The sequence below is a fragment of the Limanda limanda genome, chromosome 4, assembly GCF_963576545.1.
Source record: "Limanda limanda chromosome 4, fLimLim1.1, whole genome shotgun sequence".
NCBI classification, from domain to species: domain Eukaryota; kingdom Metazoa; phylum Chordata; class Actinopteri; order Pleuronectiformes; family Pleuronectidae; genus Limanda; species Limanda limanda.
In genome coordinates, this window is record NC_083639.1 from 3,920,213 (window position 1) to 3,939,197 (window position 18,985).

An 18,985-nucleotide genomic window follows, 5' to 3' on the forward strand; every position below is an offset into this window, starting at 1 on the left:
TATTATGAGATAGTATCTCATAATTATGACTTAACATCTCATTATTATGAGATAGCATCTCATTATTATGAGATACTATCTCATAATTATGACTTAGCATCTCATAATTATGACTTAGCATCTCATTATTATGAGATACTATCTCATAATTATGACTTAGCATCTCATTATTATAAGATAGTAACTCATAATTATGACTTAGCATCTCATAATTATGACTTAACATCTCATTATTATGAGATAGTATCTCAAAATTATGACTTAGCTTCTCATTATTATGAGATAGTATCTCATTATTATGACATAATATCTCATAATTATGACTTAGCATCTCATTATTATGAGATACTGACTGCAGGGTCTGTCATGCGAGTCTGCGTGTGTGTGTGTGTGTGTGTGTGTGTGTGTGTGTGTGTGTGTGTGTGTGTGTGTGTATGCTTGTCTCTATTCCTCTTCACTAAAACTGATAATCACATGTATTTTTTAGTAATTATTCGATGATGACCGATCAAGACTTCGGATCGCTCCGTCACTTTAACGCTGACGGTCCTGTACTGTGCGCGTCACGTTACATCTCACGTTACGAAACACATGTTTAAACACCGTGTGCACGTAGTCCCCAGCTCCACACAACACGTGTTTCATGAACTCAAACAAACACAAAGTAAACATCAGTCCTGTACGTGTCCTAATAAGTTGTGATCGGTGCTGGTGTTTATTGTTAAAGTGTGAAGTGAGCGCGGGTCAGAGGGAAGTGAGGCGGAAGCAGACACAGACACACACAGGACGACCGGACTTTTAATGAGCGTCTGTTCTGATGCTGGAGCAGCGCTTGTTATAATTATTCAGCGGCAGCACATCGCTAAGACAATGAACGGAGCAGAAAACATGGATCGATCCTGTTATGTCTCTGTATCGATGCACAGTCGCCCACTTCCGCGAGTAAGGCTGCTGTCCCCGCACCCGCTCAGCCTCGGGTTCCCTGCTCTGTGGCGCCCCGCCCACAATCCGTATCTCATAATAATGACTTAGTATCTCATTATTATGAGATAGCATCTCATAATAATGACTTAGCATCTCATAATTATGACTTAGCATCTCATAATTATGAGATACTATCTCATAATAATGAGATACTATCTCATAATTATGACTTAGTGTCTGACTGTGGGCGGGTTGCAGCAGAGCAGGTGAGCAGTGGTAGAGAGGCTGGGAACTCAGTGAAGTCAAGTTAAGGTTTGAGTTAATGATAACTACGCCCGCCACTGTAACAGAAATACAACATTTGACTTGCATGACAGACCCTGCAGTCAGTATCTCATAATAATGAGATGGTAAGTCATAATTATGAGATATTATGTCATAATAATGAGATACTATCTCATAATAATGAGAAGCTAAGTCATAATTTTGAGATAATATCTCATAATAATGAGATGTTAAGTCATAATTATGAGATGCTAAGTCATAATTATGAGTTACTATCTTATAATAATGAGATGCTAAGTCATAATTATGAGATAGTATCTCATAATAATGAGATGCTAAGTCATAATTATGAGATGCTAAGTCATAATTATGAGATAGTATCTCATAATAATGAGATGCTATCTCATAATAATGAGATGTTAAGTCATAATTATGAGATACTATCTCATAATAATGAGATGCTAAGTCATAATTATGAGATACTATCTCATAATAATGAGATACTAAGTCATAATTATGAGATGCTAAGTCATAATAATGAGATGCTAAGTCATAATAATGAGATGCTAAGTCATAATTATGAGATACTATCTCATAATAATGAGATACTAAGTCATAATTATGAGATGCTAAGTCATAATTATGAGATACTAAGTCATAATAATGAGATACTATCTCATAATAATGAGATGCTAAGTCATAATTATGAGATAGTATCTCATAATAATGAGATGCTAAGTCATAATTATGAGATAGTATCTCATAATTATGAGATACCAATTTTTTTTTTTTCATCACAGTGGCGGAAATGGGCTTCCATACTAAATTGCTCTAAAATAGCGCCACAGTTTTATTTCCTGAAGCTGATGTGTACTGCATGTTACTGCATATTTACTGCTTAGCTGTTCAAACTACTACATCAACTTTGGCCTATAATATTATTATCAAAGCCCAATGACTGATTATCACCTATTTTAACTAAATGGTGATGTTCAGATTTAAAGGGAATACTGAATAGGAAGCAAAGGGATTTGAGGGTAAATCTTGTTTTACACAAGGGTTTGGTTTTATCACATTTATCCAAAGATTCAAAAGAGAACTTAAAGACAGGTACAAGACTTATTGAACACATCGTGAAACATTTAGCATAACAAGAACCGAGACAATACAGAATAAGGTAAAACAACTTATTTCCACTGCTACTTAACTGCCCAAAACATTTGACATCCAGATGAATTTGCATTTGCAGTGTATTGTGTATTACAAATAGTGTACAGTTTATATTTTGCATAGTACGGCTCTATTTTCCAGAGGCAACATCCATATATTGAATGTACATTTTTGCAATCAATAATTTCTGACCACATTGGCTATCAATACATGTTTTTACACAATTATAAAAACTGTGATGGATCACAGTTGTGCGATTATCTTCAAACATTATTAATAATTGAATCATGTAAGTAATAATCTGTATGCAGTTATTTATTAGTATTTTAATTTTATATTCTATTTCTTGAAGTTGTCTTGGTTGACGGGCTTTTTGTTTTTTTTTAGCCCGGAACCTTACTTGAGGAAACCTCGGGGAAGCTATTCATGGTCACGCTGAAAGAAAAAAAAGAATAATTGGAAATTAGCAACGTTTATCAGATCATTTGCATAAACCCACGGTGGATATGAACTGACTGGTCGTTTATTCGAGGTAAAACCCGGGTCCTTGGAGGAGAAACACCGCATCGTACACGGTGAGCTGCAGACACACACACCGGTGTTTGTGTTGGACGAGTCCGAGCGAGCTAGCCCTCATTTCGGGCTAGCGTTAGCCAAGTGCTCGCTACACTTCCACCGTACTGGGTTGTTCTCTCCCAGTTAGCCTCGACAGAACCACCACTGGTTCGTGGGAGGGGAAAGCTGCACTGGTTCCTCATCTTCCCAGTTACAACCAGCTCGCTTCGTTTTACTGCCACAGATGGACACAGGCTCGTACGTGGTTTGGACGTTTTGAAATTGCGTTTATTGTGTAAGTAGCTAGCATATGTGGTTCGCTGACTCAGCTTTGGTAAAACAATAGTATTCATATGCATCCAGTCAGGAAGCCTGGGAACTGACGACAGCTGCTTGTTGTTACTAACAATAACAACAACAACAACAACACTGGCTGCAGAGGGAGCTTTGTGCTACTTGCTAGCTGCCTCCATCCTCGGCCATTTGGGGGGATTCTTCCCAGGGGTCGTATCATTTGCAATTTTTTAAAGCATCCACCTCTGGTTGATATTTCCGTCCTTCATCCGTGCGCATGTTTGCCTGGTAATCCGTGTGGGATACACACTAATGTAAACAACGTGAGTCTAATCGTAATAACGTGATGTGGATGGAGCCACCAGACGATCCAGTGAGTTAAAACACAACGTACAGTTTGTCCTCAAACTCTCACCACCATCTTAGAAACACGAGCTCGCATTAAAGTTACGATGAAACGTAAATCTCAAAGCTGTTACTATAATATTTAGAAACTTATTTATGCCTAGAAGGTTTGTTTTTCACCCCTGTCCATTTGTTGTGTTTGTTAGATTTTACACAGAATGCAAAAACTACTGGACAGATTATTATGAAACTTGGTGAAAGAATATGGGTCAGGGAAAAGCAAGATCCCATTAAACTCTGGTGTGGCTCCAGGAATTTATTTTATCAATCTTTTTAAACACTGCAAGAGTGGATTGAATTTAAGGGAACTGTTGGTCCTTGATGGAGATATGTGCTCCATCAAGTACCATTCTTGTTGCCTTGGTTATTGAAATGCTTTCCACATTTTATGAAGTGCCAAAAGAAAATCAGGCTCTCTGGTTAGCAAACATCTCCTCTGACTACCTGTTTTTTAAAGGTTTACTTCAATGATTTAGATAAAAAATATACTGTATATTTGACATTCTTTGAGTGTAACAGCCCAAGAGATTTTACCAGGTCATTGATCAGTTTTCCCCTTTTAAATTTAAAAAGTATGTGCAAATTCCCGCTATAGAACTTGCTGTTTTAGTACTGCTCCCCTCACTTATCATTGATATATTTGTGTTTATGTGTTTAGTTTTTTGTAGATTTATCCTTATTGTATAACATTGTTATGCTATTGGTTATTTTTTCTGTGTGAGACTGTGCTTGCCAACTAAACCATAACTTAAACTAGGTCTAACATGATAATTAGTCAGTTAATCATTTAGTGGATAGAAAATCAATTTCTGACAACATTCATGATAATTTAATAGTGAAACAGTATCATCAAAAATATCATTGTAGTTATAGCAAGTAGTTATACCACTGTTAATTAAAGATGTGATGTGTTTTATCACGTTAGGGCTCCTGATGCAGGTGTGTAGGTAATACTTTAAGAGCCCTGCAAGACACCATGTCTGAAGAGGCAAATTCGGAAAGTGACCTGGAGCCCAGCCTTAACAGTGAAGAGGAGAATTTGGATGATGAGGAGGAAGAAGAGGAAGACGTGGATGAAGATGAGGATGAGGATGACAATGATGGAGACGATGAAGATGACAGTGTTGGTGAGTGATACATTTTATCATTTTTTTGTGCCTTTTATGACTAATGAAAAGCTTAAAACAGAGGGAAGAAGTGTTGTCTAATTGATAATATTTTTTTAGAGTATGTATTAGAAGTTGGTGCTTGATAAGTCGTCTTTTAGGACTTCAAGTGTAATGCTGTCTCTTCTTTCTTAAGATCGGCCCGCCAGTGCCCTGGATGGCAGGGACTCCGCCTCAGCTACCTCCGGAGACCCTTCCTCTGAGCCTCCATCTCGGCCTGCATCGCACCCGTCCTCCGGGGCGCCCTCCAGATCTCCGTCAAGACCTCCCTCCGGCTCTCAGCCTCCAAACAGCCCCAAAAGCGCAAAGAGCAAATCACCTTCCAGCAAAACCAAGAAACAAAAATCCTCTAAATTAACCAAATCCTCCAAGTCTTCAAAAGGCTCGAAAACCTCAAAGCCATTAAAACCTGTACACATGAGGAAAAATATCAGGTACACTGATCTTTCCCATTAGGTCAAATTAAACTGTGGAAATGTATATGCCTCAAGTATTACACTATACTGTAACATGACCTTTTTTCTCCTGTGCTTACAGAAAGCTGCTAAAAGAGAATCAGCTGGAGGCTGGGACCAAGGCTGCTCAACAGGAAGAGATGGAGAGGCGGAAACGTCTGGAGCAGCAGAGGAAGGACTTTCCCACACCAGCCCCAGTTGTCCCAGACTCTCAACTAGGTGACTGCCGCTTGCTCAGTGAACCCTGGATGTTTTTGCATCCAGTCATATTTCTGTTAGACAATCATTTCTGAATTAAATTTCCCCCCTCCCATCTTTCCAACAGTGGACACTGCTTCGCTATTAGGAGAAGTATCCCACCTGCTCCCGGCTCACCTGATCAAGCAGGACGTGATCTGTCTGGACAGCAGCGGTGATGAAGATGAGGAAATGGAACCCGACTTGCCTGCACTTACCATGAGAGATGGTAAGAGAGGGGAATTTCCAAATCATTCAACATTTTGAGAATCAAGCAAGTTCTCTCAAAGTTTTTATTTCACCAATCATCACCCAGATATAATTGAGCTCAGCTCTGGGGATGAGGATGCCCTGCAGATAAGCAGCGAGTCGGCTGATGAGGAAGCTGATGGCACCACCGGCCCAGAGGAGAGCAGTGGGGCGCATATCAACGATGCTCTGAACCTGCCTGACGCCCATGGTCAAGTGCTGGTTAACATCAATCACCCTGCAGAGGAGAAAGACATTTATCTCGCTCCACAGCTGGCCAGGGCTGTCAAACCCCACCAGGTAAATCTCATTCTCTCTTGTACTCTCTAAATATAAACTCTGTTACAGACACCCATAGTCCAGCTTGTTTCCTTACAAATGCTCTCCCTTTAATCTCGTAGGTCGGGGGGATCCGGTTTCTCTATGATAACCTCATTGAGTCTCTGGAGCGTTATAAGACCAGCAGTGGATTTGGCTGCATCCTTGCTCACAGCATGGGGCTGGGCAAGACACTGCAGGTCATTTCCTTCATTGACATCCTACTGAGGAACACTGAGGCTCACACTGTGCTGGCCATTGTCCCAGTGAGTACATGAAGTGTGAACTGTGTTAAAAAGAAAGCAGTGTAGTCAATAGAGTATTCATTTATTTACCCTCAAGTATAAACTTTATTTAGTTTAAACTAACCACCAAAACATTTGTTTCCTCCGCACAAGGTGAACACACTTCAGAACTGGCTGACAGAGTTTAACCTCTGGCTTCCACCTCAAGAAGCCCTCTCCCCTGACACTGACCCTACACTCCTCGCTGGCCGCATGTTCAAAGTTCACATTCTCAACGATGAGCACAAGTATGTAACATGCAACGTTGTGTGTTTGTGTGCAAAGTTTGGTCTTTATTGTTAAACTGAGCTTCTGATCATTCCGACTGTGTGACCCGCAGAACAACACCGGCTAGGGCCAAGGTTGTGGAGGACTGGTCTAGAGATGGAGGCGTGTTGCTCATGGGTTATGAGATGTACCGTTTGCTGTCCATGAAGAAGAGTTTTGTTACGGGCAAAAAGAGGAAATCAAAGAAGCCTGCAGGACCAATCATCATTGACCTGGATGAAGAGGACAGACAGCAGGAACTCATGAAAGGTCATTTAAAAGTTTAAGAGAAGCGGTGAAGTTGTCTATGCACCATAAACATTCATATAAGCATATGAGATACAAGCAAACTTACATTTATTATGTGATATATATATTCACTAATTTCTTTGTCCTTTCAGGAATTGAACAGTCCATTGCGCGACCTGGTCCAGATGTAGTGATCTGTGATGAGGGTCACCGCATTAAGAACTATCATGCCAGCACATCGCAGGCGCTGAAGAACATCCGCTCCCGACGTCGAGTAGTTCTGACAGGATACCCATTGCAGAACAACCTCATTGAGTACTGGTGCATGGTGGACTTCGTCAGACCTGACTTTTTAGGCACAAGGCAGGAGTTTAGCAATATGTTTGAGCGGCCCATTCTGAACGGGCAGTGCGTGGACAGCACACCTCAAGATGTCCGCCTCATGCGCTACCGCAGCCATGTGCTGCACAGCTTGCTGGAGGGTTTTGTGCAGAGGTGAGCTCTCTTTCGGAAATTAGAACATGAGACTTCCATGGACAATACTTAATTTTTGGTGATTTTCTGGTTTACAGACGGGGTCATGATGTGCTGCAGGACCAGCTTCCCTCCAAACAGGAGCATGTCGTCTTAGTTCGACTTTCTCCCGTCCAGAGGGCACTGTACACTGAGTTTATGAAACGCTTCAGAGAGGCAGGAAACAATGGCTGGCTCGGTCTTAACCCCCTCAAAGCCTTCTGTGTGTGCTGCAAGGTGAGACTGCTTTCTTGATTTATATCTTAAAATATTTTTGTCATTTTTGCTAATTCCACATGTTTCTTTATTCCTCCAGATCTGGAATCACCCTGACGTCCTATACGAATCCCTGCAGAAGGAGACTCAGGCCAATGAGCAGGACCTAGACCTGGATGACATCACTTCGCGCTGCCCTGCACCCGGTGCTGGCCTCAAAGCCAAAGTAGCTGACTCAAGCAACAGCAAAGTAAACATCACCCTGCCACCACTCAATCATTCACAAGAAAAGGCCAATCAAGTCATCACATATGAATGGGTATGTTATGACACCATTTTAACTCCAGTAAACTAAACATCCACTTTTGATGCATACGATTTTTTTACAATTAACTTTATTTAATTGCTGTTTTTCTATTTATTTGTTTCAGGCTAAGAACATAATGGCACACTACCAAACTGGACTTCTCCAAAACTCTGCCAAGATGGCTCTACTCTTTCATTTGATTGATGAGAGTGTGAGAAAAGGAGACAAGATTTTGGTGTTCAGGTAAGATTATACACAAATCCAACATTAAGCAGCTTAGAGAGCAGGTAGACTGACGAAGCCGTTTGACGGATGAATCAGACTTTGGGGCTTTCAGGGCTGTTAAAAGACTTTTTGACAAAAATATGTTTTAATCCCATAGCTCATTTTCCTTTCTATAAACGGGAATATTACAATTTACCACAATGATGGGGTCTAGTGAAACAAAATAGATGGTTGTTTGTAGTCTGTGACTATTTAACACAGCAGTTCATTGGATTTTACATTATTAATTTTATACTAAAACATATTTACCCACTTTTCTTACCCGTTCTTATCTGTCTCTGTTGTGTTCCCACTAGTCAAAGCTTGTCCACGCTGTCTGTCATTGAGGACTTCTTATCAAAGAGGCCGGTGCCAACAGACGTCCCCTCCTCTGCCACCCAAAACCAAAACTGGATTCGCAACCTTAATTACTACAGTGAGTCATCCAATCTGTTCTCTCCTCTGTAGCGAGAAGTGCTTTTGACTAAAAGCAAGAAGGGAGTGAGACACTGTCAACGATGGTGGAGGACAAATTGATCCTAGCTGTCACTGACTAGTTTATTCACAATCGAACATTGAAGGGATGTACAAGCGCTAGAGGACGGTTTCTGTAACCTAGCAACAACGAGCGTTTGAGAGAAGCACTCTGAAAGAGAAGTCAAGTTCACAACCTTTTATCTTTGTTATTCAGTGAAAATATCACCATGATTCACTCTATTTCATTTTGCTCTAATGTAAAGTGTATTCAGATGTTGTGTTGGGAATAGCTGATGCATGTCTGTGTCTGCAGGACTGGATGGGAGTACGTCTGCCACAGAAAGAGAACGACTGATCAATCAGTTCAATGACCCAGAGAACACCGCAGCATGGCTCTTCCTCCTCTCCACCAGGTCTGTGTCTCTACTCTATTCTTTTATCGGTTCTCACACATCCTCTAGACACTGGTGGGAAGTTTGTCTTTGGTTTTCTGTGTTCCTTCCAGAGCTGGATGCTTGGGAGTAAATCTAATTGGGGCCAACCGCGTCGTTGTGTTCGATGCCTCCTGGAACCCTTGTCATGACGCCCAGGCAGTGTGTAGAGTGTACCGGTATGGTCAAAGGAAACCATGCCACATTTATCGCCTGGTTTGTGATTACACCCTGGAGAAGAAAATCTATGACAGACAGGTCTCCAAACAGGGCATGTCTGGTAAGAAAGTAAAATACTTTATTTTTTATCAGAATAACTTAAAACTCTGTAAAGTCCAGTAAGGCTTGATTCACTCTAGATCCCTGTAAACCCCCATCCAGTCTCTTTTAACACATTTGTAAGTTGTTCTTATGTTGCTGATTACTAATACTTATATGGATGTATCTTGTTTGTGTTTGTAAATATAGACCGTGTAGTGGATGACCTGAACCCAGTGCTGAACTTTACTCGTAAGGAAGTGGAGTCATTGCTGCACTTTGTAGAGGAAGAGCATGGTACCAATAAAAACCATCTGGGATCCTCGGACGACTTTGAGGAAGTGCTTTACCAAGCCTGTCAGCGTTACCCACACTTCATCACCAAGGTACATTTACCAGGACTCTGAAAGAAAGGAAGTTTTTTGGGGGTTTGTTTGATGTGCAAATAAACAGTAGGTACTTAATAACTTACCTGAAAGTGACCCAGGTATTCTCCTCAGGGGTGGTCTGACTATTTTGATACTCTAATATGGTCTTTATGACATTTGTTCACTTTACGCCCAGTAGTAGCCTCAGTCTGCAGATCCATAAACACAAACTTCTTAATGCCTCAGTCCAAAAAACACCAGGAAGGTTAATTTTCCACATGAAACTGTTTATTTTCATCAAGGATTGCAACCTGCTTCTGTAAAACAACATTCTTCTTACTTTAAATTTCAGTCTGTAAACAACAGTAGAAACATGTTGTCATCACATCCAAAATGGATGTAATAGAAGTCTAGTAGCGGCTCCATTTCCCCAACTTAATGTTTAAAAATCTGAATCCTATTTGAAAAGAGCTTGGGTATGTCTGTGGGGAAATAAATAAGCAGGAGAGGAAAAGGAAAACCAAAGGAAACATGATTATTTTATTAATATTGTGAATCCTATATAGACTGTGATTCTCCTCTGGTATGTCAGGTCAACTGCATCCTGCTTGGAATAATTTTCACTTTTTCCACATGTGTCTATAGCAACCTTTCCATCACGAGTCTCTGCTGAAGGACCGGAAGGAGTCGAAACTGACCAAAGCGGAGAAAAGAGCGGCGAAGAAGAGCTACGAGGATGAGAAACGAGCTTCTGTGCCGTACTCTCGCCCTTCGTACGCAACCTATTATCCAACCAGTGATCAGGTGCTCGCCAACATACCAGCATTTAACCAACGCGGCTGGTGAGTTTCAGACTCAATATTTGATCTTGCCCTCCTTTTATTTAATCGTTTACTAACAGTTTAGCTCTGTTCTTTACCACCTCATATCTTCAACTTCAATCTTGCTTTTAGAGTTTGCCTGATTAAAACATTAATTAAACATCTAAATCACCCTGGATTCAGCCTTGCATCATCAAAAGTCACAATCTCCCTGAAAATCTAGAAATGACTCTGCCTTGCTTACTGGCAACTGACACTGAAATCTAAATATACAATTAATTTGATTGTTTGATTGAGTTTCTAGCTGTACATAATTGTTGCTGCTGCTTGAGTATATGTGTGTGTTAAAGTTCATTTCATGAGTTTAGGGCTCGTATTTCCAGGCGTCCCATGGCAAGGCCAGATGACAAGCCTGTAGCAAGTGTCCGGCCCATCCAGTCAACCCCAATACCCATGATGCCTCGCCAGGTCGGCATGGGCATAGCCGGCTCTAGCTCAGCTGGCAGCCTGCCTGTCAACTTCCTGCAGAAAGCTGGAGTCTACGTGCAGAGGATTGTAACCACAACTGGTAATGTGTAGTATTTTTTAAATCTTGTATCACTGAAAATACCAAATAAGATCCATTATGCTATAGTTTAATTCGCCTGAACCATTTCATCTTTCAACAGAAGCAAAGTGAGTTGTGTCTTGTATGATGACCATACAAATGTAATGACCAGACATTAACATCCGCCCTTTTGTTTGGATCTGCAGATATTGTTATCCCAGGAGCCAACAGCACAACAGATGTTCAAGCTCGCATAGGTGCAGGAGAGAGCATCCATGTCATCAGAGGATCTAAAGGTATTTGCGGCCACACAACAATTTTTCTCTGCTTATGAGTAATTTTAGTAAATGCTTCTCACAGGTCATGTTTCCTCCAACACAGGCACCTACATCAGGACAAATGATGGAAGGATTTTTGCTATTCGTTCAGGAAAGATCAGTAGACCAGCGCTCGGAGGCTCTGCTGCTTCAAGAGGTACAAATTCCTATATTAAAGCTTCCTCCTCCCTAGTTTTGCCTTACAGCCATCCAAACAGCTCCTGTAACTTTGTAGGTGGAGTTTTTGTATCTCGGAACCTTTCATGACTGTATTTTTCTGTCCCCTCCACAGATACCCAAGGATCCCTGATCCATTCAGTGAGTAACGGCTGTTCATCCCCTTTTGATCAGCAGCAGCGCTCCCCCAATGAGGAACAGTGTTCCTCCCCTCTGAGCGCTGAGATTCTCAGAGAACTCAGCCGCTTCACTTCATCTACAGGCGAGGACGCCACCGGCGTGGGGAACGAATTGCCGTCGCCCCCGCATGTGTCGGCCGTTCCAGCAGGAGATGGTGACGATTCTGAAAACAGTCCGACTGGTGATCTCAGCAGGGAGCGCAGTGACAACCTCATGAGCTTGGCATTAGAGTTGCGTGGCGCCAAACGCAGAAGTACTGAAAGTCCGGGAAGCACACAATTAGGAGGCAAACGCACCTCTTCTGCAGCTCGTTTCCCTGGCCTGTCAATGGGCTCCAGTGGGCTCAGTTTTCCTCCCATGGGTTTGAACTCTTCCTCCCTTCTGGGTAACCTAGGGCACATGAGTCACCCACTTCTAATGGGTGGCAGCGGTGGGTCATCATTCCTTCAGACACCAGGACAAACACTGGCCGACCTACAGACTATGTTCCCCTCTGCAGGCTCAGACCTCTTGAGACAGTCTGCCCCAGGGAATGGACACCTTCCCACCCCCTCCTCTTCCTCCTTGTCCACTGTTTACTCCTCTGCTTCCACCGCGGCCCCCATGTCATCGACACCCTCAGCAGCAACTTCTTCCTCCATGGCATCAGGTTCTCTGCCCCCATACTTGATGAACCCCAGCATGGCTGGCCTGCTTTCATCAGGCTTCCCCCTCAACTACAGTCAGTCGCTGCTGTCCGAGCAGAGGATGTTCCCCACCTCTCTTCTTTCTGGGTCAGGGGGGTACCCGGACTCCAGTTCTTCTACGTCCAGCTTCCTCTCTCATTACAATCCCACCTCCAGCCTGTTGGGGGCAGCTCTGACCCAACCGGACCGACACCAGATCACAGAGAATGGCGGCAGTAGTTCGGATGACGATGTTATAGAGGTGATGGGACAGTAGCGACTTGTGAAGTCACGAAGAGGCAGTTTCACACACAATCTTGTTAAGTACATACGGGATGGGAATAATGACACGTTTATATAACTAAATTAATTATTTCACAGTATCTACCCTGACTCATAAACTGGTTAATGATGGCCAGAGGTATTGTTATATTTTGAATGTTTGAAAGAAAAAAAAAAAAAGTAAAAGTGAATGAAAATAATTATCAGTAGCGAAATTTGACAATGCATAAATCACCTAATTGTCAAAGAAATGAAATTCCCATTTCTATGGTCTCATGGAGTTTCTCTGACACACACATGGACTTTTACCTGAGAGAGAATCAACGTGAACCTTCATGACAAAGTCACAGTAACAAATCCTAATGCTGAATATCCCAGACTTCACCTGGAGCATCAGAGCAGTGGGGACAGGCGTTCTGTCAACTGGGGACCAGCTGAAGCTTTAGGTGGCTTTCTAAGCACAGCCCCTCCTCCTACATTTGTAAGCAAGGCCTCGCTGGGCCATTAGTTTTATTTCTTCTGAATTCAGATGGAATAACGTTATTTAAAACCGTTGGATTTTCTCATCGTATATTTTGCTCAGAAACAGTCAAGTACTTTCGGATCAGCTGAACACTGATTTACTTATTTCAGTTTTTTAAGTAAAAGAAAAGTGGGAAAGCTATAAAATAAATCGTTCACAGAGGCTAAAGACCATGGTGTTATTATCTGTGAAGATCGAGTAAATATATCGAGAGAAAATCCTTCAGAGTTTACCTTTAACACAGAAACTTTAGGCTTTCAGAGCATATTTTAGTCTTTAGCAATTTGATAGACATTGTGGCATCCCCTGTCGAAATGATGTTATGTGTGAAACAATAAGTGAACATGTTGATACTTTGTAAATAGCAGTCATTATCATTGTTTATATTCCAAGTTGATACTGTGCAGTGTGTAGATTTTGGTCATAGGGAGAAGGCTCATTATTACGACTATCATGATGATAAACACGCCTTCACACAAGTGCTGGGCAAACAAATTTATGTTCAACTTTGTAATTTTCTTCTCTTTTTTTTTTACCAAAATGAATGTACCTTCATATCAGCCTTTGATAACACAGGGGCTGGGACATGGATTCAGACTGTGTTCTTTCATTTTTAGCCTTAAATAACACAAAGGGGTCTTTAGCATCACAGAGGAAGATCTACTGAGCATTTAAACAAGTCGGTGACCAACTCAAAACACCATTTTGTGGCAGATTCAGCATAATGACTAAAAGCAAGTGTGGAAGCTTAAAGGAGCTCAAACAAACCCAGTGTGTCCTCTGTATAAGATAATTATCGCTGAGTCAACCTACATGCTAGATCTATTTTTCACAATGACTTTTACCACAGATCACTTTAACAGACTCTTGAGAACACGTTACCTAAACTGTAGAAACTGTCTGAGTGTGTAAAACCTTAAAATCAATGTATTCACCAACCATCGAATCCATCATGAATAAGATTTCATTACAACCACTAGTGACGTTGTAAGAACGGTGTTGGGTGGTGTGGCGGCCTTACCAAACTGACCTTGCCACCGGTATGGTAGCGTTTGGTAAATGCATTGCAGTGTACGTAGCGTCAGTAGTGTCGGTCAGTGTTGATCTGCGGTGCTTTAGGGAGTCTTAAGTCTTTGCTGTTCTCTGTAGCCTTGTTTCTGTGTTGTGATGACACCTTGAGGTATTTAGATGTAGGAAGGTCCCCTTTCTTCCGTTAATTAAATAGGTTAGATGCAGTGTGGAAGCCTTTAGAAAACACTGGATAACCTGAGACAAGAGATTATTCCCAACGAAGGCTCATGTTTGTTGAGACGTTTTCTCGTGGGGCCCCTCCGCCCCCACAGTCTGAGTACTGTTCACCTTGAGTTTAACTTTGTACCGGCTCCTTCTCTTCCGTCATGGATGATTAATTTGTATCATTAGACGTCTCTGCTTTTCTTCAGCACGTCTTAGAGACTTGTGTTTTGTTTGTTTCAATGTGAAGCTGGAGCTGGCACTTTGAAAAAAGGATCATATCTGGTACATTATACTGACCTTTATTTTTAGTCTTCTTTATCTGTTGGAAACACTACACATATGGATCATAGAAATTATCAGTATATAAAAGAAATCCCCTTCGTACCCCATTCTTGTCAATTATGTGCATTTTTCATGTTTCAAGGGAACATTTCATTTTTAAAAACTGTTTTTTATAACTTTAATTATCGGTGTTCGTTCACCTGACAGTTGTATCATGTATTTCGGTGTAAGTCTGAAGTTTATTTATTTATGTAAAATATACTGGGTTTGTTTTCTTTTGCTATTACTTTTTTAAACATTTGTTCACTTTGACCCATTGACGGCTGATCCAGTAAGAATTTCGTACATGCAGCCTAGCTCAAAGCAGAAAAAGACTGTGTTATCAATGTTATTTTAACAATAAAACACATACTGCAGTGTGAATCATTGACATGTGCTTTTAATGTGGATACACCTTTGGTATGACATCAGACATGGTCAAGTCAGTAACCAGGAGGACAGAAAATATGCAACACAAGATACAAAAGTTCAACCTGAGATCAACAAATATTCAAGGACATTCAAGGCAGTATTTAATGAGATCATGACTTTAAAAAAAAATACACAGTCAAAACCAACCTCACACTGTTCAGTCTGAAGAGAATATTTAAACCATTTCTTTTTATTTCACTAACTGACTTCCTTTGCTCAAACCTGTCACATTTCAAGCTGTTAAGTTTAAAACGATATTGAGTCTCCAGCAATGCTAGCAGCTCGGAGAATGTAGAGGAAACAATGCTTTGCAAACTGCTATTGCCATCATACTGGTGTTTGACAGGTAACTTGAGTGGATATAATCATACACTGTTTATAAAGATGGATGACATGACTGCTCCCCAAAAGTGAAGCTAAAGACTCTTGATCGCCACCTGCTGCAGTATATGCCATTAATTCCGTCTCCTCCATGTCAGTTAATGTGACGTGGGCCAAACTAAATTTTGTGGTTCAGCCTTCATAGCCCGGATGTATTGGCTTCTTGTCTGGATAGTGAGAGGAAGTGGAGACTTCCTCCATATTTACATACAGTCCATGGTCATAGTTAAAACTAGTATGGCTTAAAACATCAGAAGCTACAAACAAACCAAAGAAGCTCAACATGGGTGCGTAACTGTCAAATGAAAACTCTTTGTTCGTTGAGCCCTTCCTAAAAAAAACAAATACAGAGACGCAATGACTCAGTGTCCTCTATTTCAGCCACAGGCAATGAAATGAATAAAATAATTTCATTATCCACACGTATTTCTTGTGAGAATAACGAGCCTGTAGCAGCAGAAATCATAGTCGTATGAGTCTGACAGACATGAAATCTCTGGTAAACATTGCACAGGTTAAAAGCGACAGTGTTGTTAAAGTCCGCTGACGTCTCCTCTGTCAGGCCTTCAGACGTTTCTTGGCCATGTACGCACTGGTGACTTGGTTCATTATCATGAGCGCGCAGAGGGCCGGGCACAGTGCTGACAGGTACCAGGTGTAGTCCTTGACAGAGGCGGTGAACCAGGCCGAGCAGAGGCCGAGCAGCAGGCTCATGCTGCCAAGCAGGTATGTGATGAGCCCGGACGCTGCATGATAGCGCTTGAGTTTGGCCAGGGACCAGCCTTTGGCCAGGGAATGGTAGATGAGAGGCACAGCTACCAAAGATTGCAGCGCGACCACGCACACCGTGAGCAGGCCGAGCAGACCGTGCCATGAGGTGAAGTGGGGTTTACTGTTCAGGTGTTTGTTGTAAAAGATGGCTGCCAGACCCAGGACGGCACAGGACACACACAGGCACTGCAGGATCCAGTGAACACGACCTTTGATCTTGTGTGAGAAACCTTTGATGAGGGAGCCGTGGGGGGAGAAGATGAGTACGGCTTCTGTCATGAAGAAGGAGAACTGAAGGGGGGGGGAAAGGAAATATGTCAACTGATGATTACATTTGATCATAACTTAAAAATTACTTCATGTGAAATAACTGCCAAACGGTTTTCTATTGATCAACCAATTTAGAGCTGCAACATGTATTTGATTAATAAATCAGTTGATCGCATAACATTGTGGACATCTTTCTGATAAAGTCCAAATTTACTTTTGTTACAATTTGATGCACCTAATGTTTCATACTTGTGTTTTTATTTTTAACCGATTCTGCAACAAGGATTTACCAATTCTATAGTGCTAAAATTATTTTCTAATTCAAATTAATAAATGTGATCCTGTTACAATCCTTTTACATTCTTATCTTCAAAGTTTTCTCTTGTTCATATAGTATCTTTACTTATGTCTTTACTTTTAGCATGTTCCCCCATATTGTGACAAAATGAATGATTATCATCTTATCTTATTTTCATAATGAGACTTTTTTAAACAAAAATTCAAGCAAAAATAATCTGTTTCCAGTGCCTACAATTATGATCGTGTATCTTCAGCGTCATATATGACAATAGGTTTTGGACAGTTTTGTTGCAGCCCTTGAACCAATCAATCAACAAGGTCTTTAAATGTATATGCAGTGATCATTTTCACGTGTTTACAGCTGAGTACATTTATTTTTGAAAGAGCCTACTCACAGACAGCGTCATGAGGAAAGGATGCCAGGAAAACAAACCTGGTAGGACATGAAGGAAGTCAAATGAAGTCAAATAAAGTCAAATGAACACAGGGACGACACAATAGGAACGTGTGTGTGTGTGTGTGTCAGGGTTCATACACATTTTGACAAATGGATTTCCATGACTTTTCAATAACTAAACCAAATTTCCATGACCAAACATTTTGTGAAATCTCGGTGTATACATGAAAAAGTGACAATTTAGTATGTAAGCTAACAATGAGTGTGTGTGTGTGTGTGTGTGTGTGTGTGTGTGTGTGTGTGTGTGTGTGTGTGTGTGTGTGTGTGTGTGTGTGTGTGTGTGTGTGTGTATACGTGTCTGTGTGTGTTTTTGTGTCTGTGTGTGTGTAGCATCACTCACTAGAGCCAGGTCGGGCCATCAGAGCGATAAAGAGGCTGAACACGATGCAGAGGAAGTGGGTCAACACAGCGGAAGCTCTCCTGGTGAACCCGTAGATCCGGGCCTCAGATTCGCTCTCTAGGATGTTTACAGCCATGTTCCGGTAAAGACGTGTTTTATATTAAGATGTAAACATGGACGCTGCTAACCTGTGGTCACTGGGATGTTACCCAACGTGAACTCTGCTCCAGTCGAACGCGGAACTGATGCTGGATGTAAAGTGTGAAGTCCTCCAGCTTCATCCACACACCGATGCTTGAATTAGAAAACGATCCTTCATAACCAACCACCTGTCACACGCCCGCGTCTTAAAGAATCAGGATTATATCTTCTCAAAAGTTCCTCATGTGATGTTTTGAATAAAAAAAAAGTCACACTTCCGCTTTGATATTTCAGTGTAAAGCGTTGTATCAATCTACCACCTCTCCAGAATACAACTATACCATATATAGGTTACTGTGAGCTAAAATATGTACATTTCTTACACTTCACGGTCCAATTAAATTCAAATTAATGCTTTATGTAGAGTTTGTACATGCAGCACACATCCATCTGACGCCATTATTGTGAAACTGCGATATCCGGAAGTCTTTGTAATTGACGAACCTTGTCCAGGCTGACGTGGAACGTTTCTGGAGAAATGGTCAATATGGTTCAGTCATAACTGGAGCTGGAGCTGCACAGTTACTGTAAATACACGTATACTTTCAAAGAAGAAAAACAATTTGTTTCAAATGTTGAAGGTTTTATTATTAATAATAATAAGTATTGTACACAATCATATTCCCATGCAGGCAAACTGAGGATATTTATGTATGTATGTATGTGAGTAGGTTAGTAGGTTAGTATGAATGTGTGTGTGCATTTTCACGTGTTTACAGCTGAGTACATTTATTTTTGAAAGAGCCTACTCACAGACAGCGTCATGAGGAAAGGATGCCAGGAAAACAAACCTGGTAGGACATGAAGGAAGTCAAATGAAGTCAAATAAAGTCAAATGAACACAGGGACGACACAATAGGAACGTGTGTGTGTGTGTGTGTGTCAGGGTTCATACACATTTTGACAAATGGATTTCCATGACTTTTCAATAACTAAACCAAATTTCCATGACCAAACATTTTGTGAAATCTCGGTGTATACATGAAAAAGTGACAATTTAGTATGTAAGCTAACAATGAGTGTGTGTGTGTGTGTGTGTGTGTGTGTGTGTGTGTGTGTGTGTGTGTGTGTG

The 18,985-nt window shown here is 41.2% G+C and overlaps 2 protein-coding genes across 3 annotated transcripts; one reads left to right on the forward strand and one right to left on the reverse strand.

The window, feature by feature from the left end:
* Window positions 1–2,835: 2,835 nt before the first annotated feature.
* rad54l2 (RAD54 like 2) lies at window positions 2,836–15,148 on the forward strand. The gene is made up of 22 exons (XM_061069431.1): window positions 2,836–2,954; window positions 4,559–4,760; window positions 4,936–5,233; window positions 5,337–5,473; window positions 5,580–5,720; window positions 5,808–6,040; window positions 6,142–6,324; window positions 6,457–6,590; window positions 6,683–6,879; window positions 7,011–7,353; window positions 7,431–7,608; window positions 7,688–7,906; window positions 8,019–8,137; window positions 8,476–8,594; window positions 8,949–9,048; window positions 9,141–9,346; window positions 9,535–9,710; window positions 10,338–10,534; window positions 10,897–11,081; window positions 11,267–11,356; window positions 11,442–11,534; window positions 11,670–15,148. Exons 2-22 carry the CDS (start codon window positions 4,610–4,612, stop codon window positions 12,674–12,676), a joined length of 4,506 nt encoding a protein of 1,501 aa, XP_060925414.1. The 5' UTR covers window positions 2,836–2,954; window positions 4,559–4,609; the 3' UTR covers window positions 12,677–15,148.
* LOC132999691 (transmembrane reductase CYB561D2) lies at window positions 15,146–18,090 on the reverse strand. Of its 2 annotated transcripts, XM_061069432.1 has the most exons (3): window positions 17,713–18,090; window positions 17,311–17,348; window positions 15,146–16,636 (listed from the first exon to the last, which is right to left on the reverse strand). In XM_061069432.1, exons 1-3 carry the CDS (start codon window positions 17,846–17,848, stop codon window positions 16,133–16,135), a joined length of 678 nt encoding a protein of 225 aa, XP_060925415.1. In that variant the 5' UTR covers window positions 17,849–18,090; the 3' UTR covers window positions 15,146–16,132. The 2 variants fall into 2 exon arrangements, with proteins under 2 accessions (XP_060925415.1, XP_060925416.1); XM_061069433.1 differs by lacking the exon at window positions 17,311–17,348 and having other exon boundaries at window positions 15,146–16,617.
* Window positions 18,091–18,985: the final 895 nt, after the last annotated feature.

Bases quoted from the DNA above. Each gene is read 5' to 3' on its own strand.
- rad54l2 (XM_061069431.1), top strand. From the start codon at position 4,610: ATGTCTGAAGAGGCAAATTCGGAAAGTGACCTGGAGCCCAGCCTTAAC. The intron at 9,347-9,534 runs GTAAGAAAGTAA...TTGTAAATATAG, and splicing joins CTCCAAACAGGGCATGTCTG to ACCGTGTAGTGGATGACCTG. The intron at 11,535-11,669 runs GTACAAATTCCT...TCCCCTCCACAG, and splicing joins AGGCTCTGCTGCTTCAAGAG to ATACCCAAGGATCCCTGATC.
- LOC132999691 (XM_061069432.1), bottom strand. From the start codon at position 17,848: ATGGCTGTAAACATCCTAGAGAGCGAATCTGAGGCCCGGATCTACGGG. The intron at 17,349-17,712 runs GTGAGTGATGCT...ATGTCCTACCAG, and splicing joins GATGGCCCGACCTGGCTCTA to GTTTGTTTTCCTGGCATCCT. The intron at 16,637-17,310 runs GTGAGTAGGCTC...CCCCCCCTTCAG, and splicing joins CTTTCCTCATGACGCTGTCT to TTCTCCTTCTTCATGACAGA.